The sequence below is a fragment of the Urocitellus parryii genome, chromosome 7, assembly GCF_045843805.1.
Source record: "Urocitellus parryii isolate mUroPar1 chromosome 7, mUroPar1.hap1, whole genome shotgun sequence".
Taxonomy (NCBI): Eukaryota; Metazoa; Chordata; class Mammalia; order Rodentia; family Sciuridae; genus Urocitellus; species Urocitellus parryii.
The window spans coordinates 163,494,066-163,502,239 of NC_135537.1; the positions used below are offsets into that span (position 1 = coordinate 163,494,066).

The 8,174-nt window shown below is 50.8% G+C and overlaps 1 protein-coding gene across 1 annotated transcript; it reads right to left on the reverse strand.

Moving 5' to 3' along the window:
- Window positions 1-1,039: 1,039 nt before the first annotated feature.
- On the reverse strand, window positions 1,040-6,992 carry Krt9 (keratin 9). Its single transcript, XM_026386827.2, has 8 exons — window positions 6,393-6,992; window positions 5,191-5,273; window positions 4,912-5,068; window positions 4,508-4,669; window positions 3,652-3,777; window positions 3,303-3,526; window positions 1,947-2,710; window positions 1,040-1,062 (listed from the first exon to the last, which is right to left on the reverse strand). The coding sequence occupies exons 1-8, from the start codon at window positions 6,990-6,992 to the stop codon at window positions 1,040-1,042; spliced, it is 2,139 nt and encodes a 712-aa protein (XP_026242612.2).
- Window positions 6,993-8,174: the final 1,182 nt, after the last annotated feature.

Consider the following 8,174-nt stretch of genomic DNA (forward strand, 5'->3'; position numbering starts at 1 on the left):
TGCAAAATTTTGTCCCTCTCTATGAAAAGGAGTTTTGACTATCAGGCCCAATCAGAATCCTTGGACAATCTTATGGAATGTTTTTTTAACTAGGAGCACCTTATTTAGGCTTATATTTTTCACCATCGGTGAAATCTTCCACAGCATCAGCCAAATTTTTTTTTGTCTTGTTTCCCTCCACAACCAACACCTGACCTTCTAATGGACCATGGTAGATTGTTTGCCAAAAATGGCCTTAATCATTGCCCTCCCTACATCCATGCCCCTCTCCGTGTGACCTTGTAGCTCCTTACCTCAAGAGAAGTCTATGGCCCCTGCTCTTCTTGAATCTGGACTAGGTGATAGCTTGCTTTGGTCAATATCATGCAACAGCAGTGACTACCGTACCCTAAGCCTCAAGACGTCTTGCATGCTTCTTCTCATTATCTAGTGACACTGGCTCAGGCTACCTGCATGGAGGGTGACAGTCACATGGCTCATTCATTCCCATTGCCCCTGTCAGCTTCCAGCAACCCTAGAGGTAGAGCCACTTAGCGGCCTGACCGTTGATCACAGATGCATAAAGGAAAATGGGACAGCCCAGTCAACATCTCCAAAAGCAAAATCATGAGCCAAATAGATGGTTATGTTAAGCCACTAAAATGCATGTTGCCTGGTAGTAAACAAAAGTCAACCTACACTTTTTAAGAATGGATTGAAATGCACCTCCATTCCTACCTAATCCTCATGCACTAACGAGTCAAAGTCCAAGTTTGATTTGCAGTAGGAAAGCTTTATTTGGAAGTCAGGATCAGGAAGGGAGTGGGGTCACCCCCAGGCTACCACAGAGGAAGGGAGGTGTCCTCAACCCTGAGATCATCAAAGCCCAGCAGGGGAGAGAGAGAATGGAGAGCCAGAGGCACAACGAACAGTCCCAAATGGACACTGCGGCTTGTTGCCAAAGAGTCCTGAGCTCAAGATGTAGTGAGCAGGCTTCATCCAGGGTCTGTCCTTCTGAAAGACGGTCAGTGTGGCTGGGCAGAGGAAGTTGACTAGGGCTCTAGTATCGATGCATCTGGTGTTCTGTGGAGAGATGGAAAGAAGAAGAGAGGACTTCAAGCAGGGGTTTGGAGGAAGTTGAGGGAATTGCAAGCAAGGAGCCTGTAGCTCATAAAGCTAGAGAACCCTGAGGTGGAAGGACCAAGGGGTCACCCAATAAAATTCTGAATCTCTGCTGCAGCAACCCTGGCAGATGCTCTCCATCTCTGAGGCTGGGCACCACCCCACACCTCTGTTAGCAAACTCTGGATATTGAAGCAAAAATCACCCTGACCTCACCCCTAGATGTCCATCCATGGCCCTGCAATGACTCTGGACACACAAAAAACACCAGATACACTACAGGGGACAGCTGCCAGGTGCTGTAAGGCTTCTCTGAGCTAAACATTCCAAGTCATGTTGGCCAGCCTTTTACCACAATTTCATATTAAATCTTTACTTGAAAAAAATTCAATGTGTACGTAGGGAAATTTTCCCCGACTTGACACCACCTCACCTGCATGACATTCTTAAATTTAGATTATCACTGAGTCACTCACTTACCAATTATATGACCTTGAGTAAATTACTTGCTCTAAGCCTCATTTTCCTTACAATAAGGATAATAATAGGGAATACTGGAAAATGTGTATGATAATGCACAATTTTCAACCCATCTCCTTACTCCCATCTCTATTACTGAGACTCTGGCCATAAGTAGATTTGATTCTAACCTAGTTCAATGATAAATTCAGAACCAAGGATAGGTCTATGGCACCTCAACAAAGATCCCCCTAAAATCTAGTCCTGTTCAGAACATGTACTCCCCAGAGGGGTTCAAAGATACACAAAAAGGAGTGATTGCCTAGCACACACAAGGCCCCGAGTTCAATCCCCAGCACCGCCCACAACCTAGAATTATCCCTTACCTTGTGTGTCATCACAGTCACCAGATTTTGAGGAGGAAGACTGGGACTGGGATGATCTTCCACTTCCTCCCCTGGATCCACTTCCTCCTCCAGAACTACTTCCTCCACCATAGCTACCTCCAATTCCTCCTCCAGAGCTACTTCCTCCTCCATAGCTGCCCCCACTTCCTCCCTTGGACCCACTTCCTCCACCATGGCCACCTCCACTTCCTCCTCCAGAGCTACTTCCTCCTCCATAGCTGCCCCCACTTCCTCCCTTGGACCCACTTCCTCCACCATGGCCACCTCCACTTCCTCCTCCAGAGCTACTTCCTCCTCCGTAGCTGCCCCCACTTCCTCCCTTGGACCCACTTCCTCCTCCAAAGCCACCTCCAATTCCTCCTCCAGAGCTACTTCCTCCTCCATGGCTGCCTCCACTTCCTCCTCCAGAACTACTCCCTCCACCATAGCTGCCTCCACTTCCTCCTCCATAGCCACCTCCAATTCCTCCTCCAGAACTACTCCCTCCACCATAGCTGCCTCCACTGCCTCCTCCATAGCCACCTCCAATTCCTCCTCCAGAACTACTCCCTCCACCATAGCTGCCTCCACTTCCTCCACCATAGCTGCCTCCACTTCCTCCTCCATGGCTGCCTCCACTGCCTCCACCGTAACTGCCTCCACTGCCTCCTCCATAGCTGCCTCCACTGCCTCCTCCATAGCTGCCTCCACTGCCTCTTCCTTTACCACTTCCAAAGCCAATTCGTCCAGCTCCAGATGATTCACTGAGAAAGAAAAGAGAGAGAAAATGAGTGGGCCCCACATACATATGGAAAGATAGACCAGGCCAGCAACTCCAGAGGCTGAAGCAAGAGGATTGCAAGTTCAAAGTCAGCCTCAGCAATTTAGCGAGGCCCTAAGCAACTTAGTGAGACCCTTCCTCAAAATAATTTTTTTTAATTAAAAGGGCTAAGGATGTGTCTCAGTGTTTAAGTGTCCCTGAGTTCAATCCCCAGTACAAAAAAAAAATATATATATATACACCTGGACAGTCAAGACCCAAATGTGAATCCTATTAATTTTTCCTTTCTGTGAGACAGAGACGGAGCTGGCACAACAGCTGGGAGGAAAGATCCTCCAAATAGGATAATAGTACTGTCCCCCTCCTCAGAGCATAAGGCAACCCCTTCTTTCATTGTCACCATCCTTGTTCCTAAAGCCCAAGTATCCTGAGGTTGCCCCCACAGGATGAAGAAACCCTCAACCCCTCAGATCTTTGCATACAAGAACTTCCCCAGCCGCCTCTATCCAGTGGAAGGGAAGTAGTATCAGAGGCCCAGAGAGTACTGGGGGTTCTACAGAATCCTGGGGACCTACAAGTCTTCCTGGCCGCCTTCAAGGAGATTGCGGTAGGTTGAAATTTCCTGCTCCAGCCTCATCTTGACGCTGAGCAGAACGCTGTATTCCTGATTCTGACACTCAAGTTCTGCCCGGATCTCGGCAAGCTGGTTCTCCACGTTACTGATTTGCTCCTGGATCTGCTGCAGCTGGCCACAGTAGCGGTTCTTAGTGTCTTCCAAGGACTTCTCCAGGGCAGATTTCTAGGAAGCAAGAGGAGGCTCGAGGAGAGTGCACACATCGTATCTCCTCTCCATCCCACTCCTGGGGATCATGCAAAACTGTCCTGTGCCCCAGCCTGGCACAGAGTTTACAGCAGGACACCAACCATGCTGAGCTGAGCCTGCAGCTCGATCTCCAACTCCTGGACACTGTGCCGGAGCTGGTTCACCTCCTTTGTGTTGGTCTCAATCTCTTGGCTACTATTTGTCACCTCCTGTTCAAGATGGCTCATCTGCAAACCCAAAGACTCAGTTAGGACCAGGCAGGGCTAAGAGCCTCAGTAGTCAAGATTCTGCCTCACCTCGCAGGATCTTCACATCCAAGACCAAGGCTGAGCCAAAGGGAAAGACAAGTTGTTGTGAGTTCTGGGTCCCTCTAGTCAGAGTTGTCCAGTTCTCGCCACATGATATTCCTTCTCAGCAAGGCTTCAACGTCCTTCATATTATGTCCCCAAGTCACCTTTCTAATCTTATTTCCTTCTACCTTTCGAACACACACACACACACACACACACACACACACACACACACACCAGACCATGGCTACGTATGCTAATTCCTATGCTAAGCTTTGGAGACCCAGGGAGGGAGGGAGCCATCAGAGAACTCAGTGCCATATGGGAGACAAGCTGTATCCCTCTAATAGAATCTGTGTCCTGCAGCAATATTGTCCATTGTCTATGCTCTGCTTTCATTCATGCACACTAATAAACTCTGAGTTTCTCAGAAACAATCTTATTTGGTTCGTCTCTGAGACATCAGCACTTCCTGTAAAACTTGGCACCGAGAAGCTACTCTGCAATTGGGTCTGTGTGCAGTGATTGAAGATGATGAATGACAGCTGCACAGAGAGTTGGAAAAATAGGAGGATGGGGGGATGGGAGAAGGGAGCCATGGGTGGGGGAGTGGAGGGGTCTATGGATGGTGGGGTAGAAGTTTGAACAGCTAACCCACTCTGCTCACCTGGGTCTCATATTGTTGCTCAATTTCCTTACGGTTCTTTGAAATGAGCTGCTCGTATTCCTGGCGCATGTTGTTGAGGGTTTGGGTGAGATCTATGCCAGGAGCAACATTTATCTCCACGTTGACGTCCCCACCATTCTGCCCGGTCAGCTGTGACATCTCCTGCCAGGGAAGAAGGAGATAGGAGGTCAGCAGGTGGGATTCCTCCCACCACTTTTCAGCTCTCTCCTGCTGTTCTCCTCGGAGTGCCCCAAAGGGACATGATGGTGAAGTCAAAGCCCGGCCACTACCATGGGTAGTGCTAAGGAGGGAGTCGGGAGTGTCCTCATCAAAAGTGAGGATCTCAGACAATCCTCCAAAGCCCCTCCTGTTGTCCCAATTAAGCCAAAGCAGCAGGAACCTACATCCTGATGATTCTTCTTGAGGGAGGACATCTCCTCCTGCAGAGAGTTGAGCTGCATCTCCAGGTCATACTTCCCCATGTTCAGATCATCCAGAACCTTCCGCATGCCATTGATGTCAGCATCCACCCCTTGCCGCAGGTTATGCTCCATCTCAAGCCTGCAGACCAGTCAGGAGTAGGGAGTGATCAAGAGGACACCAGGCCCTAGAGGGACCTCCAGAGTACCAGAGAGGGAGGAAGAATTGATGACAAGGAGAGGGGAAAAGAGGACAGGACTCACTTCATCCTGTAGTCATCCAGTGTCATACGCGTGTTGTCAATGTCCAGGAGAGTTTTGTTGGTGCCCACTGTCAGGTGCACAATCTGAAAAAGAGCAGATGGCATGAAACCTTGCTGCCTTGCTCTGACTCACTAGTGGAAGAGGGAAAGCGGCCCGACAAAGCCACAGGCGGGGAGAATCCCATCCTAGAAGATGTTCAAGAGGCAAGGGAGTTTCCAACAGCTGGTACATGGCACAGACCCCTCACGCCCTTCGGCAAACGTGTTTGGCGTGGTATTCATTCATTCATTCAGCAAACATTGAAAGATCTACTGCACCGGCTGCAAGTTGGCTTTAGAAATCAATGACTCTCCCTAAGGAGCCCACCACCAACTACAAAGTCCAAAGTGTCCTAAAAGAGTTCAAGGAAAGGAAGCATGGCTGTGGCCATGGGAACCCAAGAAAGACTTTAGAAGGCAACTGAGTTAGACCCTGAAGAATGGGTAAGACTGCACATGAATAAATAGATGGAAGAGGTTTGGGATAGAAAAAAAAAAACAGCACGTGCAGATGCATGAAGGTATAAAAGTAAGCAGATAAAAGTAAGGTATAAAAGGTAAAAGGAATGGGTAAGAACAGTGGAGAACCAAACTGTGATGTCCCAGGGGCAGAGGCTGTCTGATACGTTACTCTATCAGCCCATTGCAACACTGAGAGTAGTCGCTCACTGAATTGAGAGGATGAATAAATATGGACATAGGTATATGGACATGTGGATGGGTGAATGGATGGATGGTTGGAGAGATGGGTTCCATCCCCAGAATTCAAGATCCTTTCTATCACTTGAACAACTAGCATGGGTAGCTGAGTTCCATAAAACCTGAGAACAGCGAGAGAGACGGAAGGGAGGGATAGTAACGACTCAAGACTAGGCCAGAAGAAGACTCCACATCCAGTCTCAGCCTTGTCTGTGAATCCAGGCCTCCCTCTTGCTCTGCCCAAATTCTGAAACTTGAAGAAGTGGAGACAAGAATCCAGAGCCCAGGCCAGCATCCCAGCCTGAGGGCCCTTCAGGAACCAAACACAAGTTTGTTTCTGATGTAAGTTTAATGTTTCCAAAAGATGGGTGCCTGGCTATGGGTCTAAGCTTCAAGTCTAGCATCTTAACCTTTTGAGAAGATCAAGTGAGGAAAGAGGGATCAGAGATCGTTTCCTGCTCCTACCTGGTTCTTGAGATAGTTGATGGTGTCATAGTAAGGGGAGTAGTCCTTCTGGAAGACCCTGGGCCCCTGATTCCTGTACCATTCCTGGATCTTCTTTTCCAGGGTAGCATTTTCATCTTCTAGTGACCGCACCTTATCCAAATAAGAGGCCAGCCGAGAATTGAGGTACTGCATGGTGGTCTTCTCATCCGTAGTCAGAATGCCACCAACGCCGCCTCCAGCACCGCCACCAAAGCCACCGCCAAAGCCCCCAGACCCACCATAGCCACCTCCAAAGCCCCCAGAGCCACCAAAGCCTCCTCCGGCACCGCCACCGAAACCTCTGGAACCTCCTCCAAAGCTACTGATAGAGCTCCCGGCGCTGAAGCCACCCCCAGATACTCCACCAGAGCCGGAGCCAAATCCACCACCACCTCCTCTCCCACAGGCCCCCGAGATCCCCCCAGCATAGCTACTGGAAGAGCTGAATCGGCCCCCTCCTCCACTGCCCCCCGAGGAGCTGAAGCGACTGAAGGAGGAATGCGAGCTGCCCCCGCCGCCCCCGCCGCCCCCGCAGCTGCCCCGGCTCCAGAAGGACGAAGAGAACTGTCTGTGACTCATGGCACTGCCCGGAGCTCGAGCGGAGGAAGCCGTCGCAGGAGGGCGGCTGGTACAGAGCTGTCCCCAGGGCCGCTGACTTATACCACCAACCCAAGGTGGCACCCCTGGGTGTGCCCTCGGTCTGTGCCAGCCTCCCCCCACACACACAGACTCAGAGGAGGTCTGGGATTCGGGAGCAGCCCCGCTGCCCCAGGCTCAGCGTCCCTCGGTGACTGCCTGTCGGCGACCCACCCTCTCTCCATTGTGTGGGGTAATTTGGTGATATTAGGCTGTCAAGGGCACCATAAATCAGCTCTGCTGCCAAGGGGGTGACCTATTTCCTAGAGTCGTGTCTGGCTGACCCTGACAGCGGGTCTGAGACTTAGCCCCTCTGGGATAGAAGCTCCTGGGTGTGGAGTCATCTCCCCCGTGGATGATTGTCGAGGTCTGCAGCCCTCCCCCACTTCCATTGGTGCCCACTGGGGACTGAGCTGGGAATAGGGTTCAAGAAGTGATCCTAGAGGCTGGGGGGAGGCATGGCCCTGTCCACAGGGGAGTTGCCAATGTCAACCTTGAGGTTGACCCGAAAGACAGGGCTCTGACCTCAGGAGACTCCAGTTTGCTGAAGGGACAAGTGGCTAACAGATGGAGAGAGGCACCGAGCAATGTGTCTGCCGGGGCCCTCCCGAAGAAAGGGCAGCCTTCACACTGAGGCCTGGGAGAGGAAAGTGTTGCTCACGCTCGCTGACCTTTGAGCAGTAAAACCAGTGGCCCGACTGTCCGGGTCCTTTTGCAGGGCCCAGCCCTGGGGATGGAATTTGACCTTGGATTCTGAGCCCTGGGAAGAACAGGATACAAAGATGCGAGCTACCTTTGCTCCTGGAAGAGACTCAGACACTCATTCTGGTCACCAAAGCCAGAAGAGAGTAGTAAAGAAGGCTGCGGGCCACTGTGCCAGACCACCCGAGTTCCATCCTGACTCCCCCCTGGGTGACTTTGATTAGTCATTTAACCACGCCGCGCCTCAGTCCCCTCCTCTACAATAATAATTGTACTACTAATAATTTGCCCATTTCCCAGAAGGGCACATGAGAAACTCTCAAGAAATAGTAAACTGTCTCTGATCATCGGCAACTCTGCCCTCCCCTGATCCTTAGCCATCGGTTTTGTCTCCCTTGTCCCCTGCTCCTTCTGCACAGCCAC

What these genes read in the sequence shown, in the direction of transcription:
- Krt9 (XM_026386827.2), bottom strand. Translation starts at nt 6,992, where the DNA reads ATGAGTCACAGACAGTTCTCTTCGTCCTTCTGGAGCCGGGGCAGCTGC. An exon ending in TCAAGAAGAATCATCAGGAT is followed by an intron (nt 4,670 to 4,911) that starts GTAGGTTCCTGC and finishes CTTCCCTGGCAG; the next exon opens with GAGATGTCACAGCTGACCGG. An exon ending in TGACTGTGATGACACACAAG is followed by an intron (nt 1,063 to 1,946) that starts GTAAGGGATAAT and finishes ATCTCTCCACAG; the next exon opens with AACACCAGATGCATCGATAC.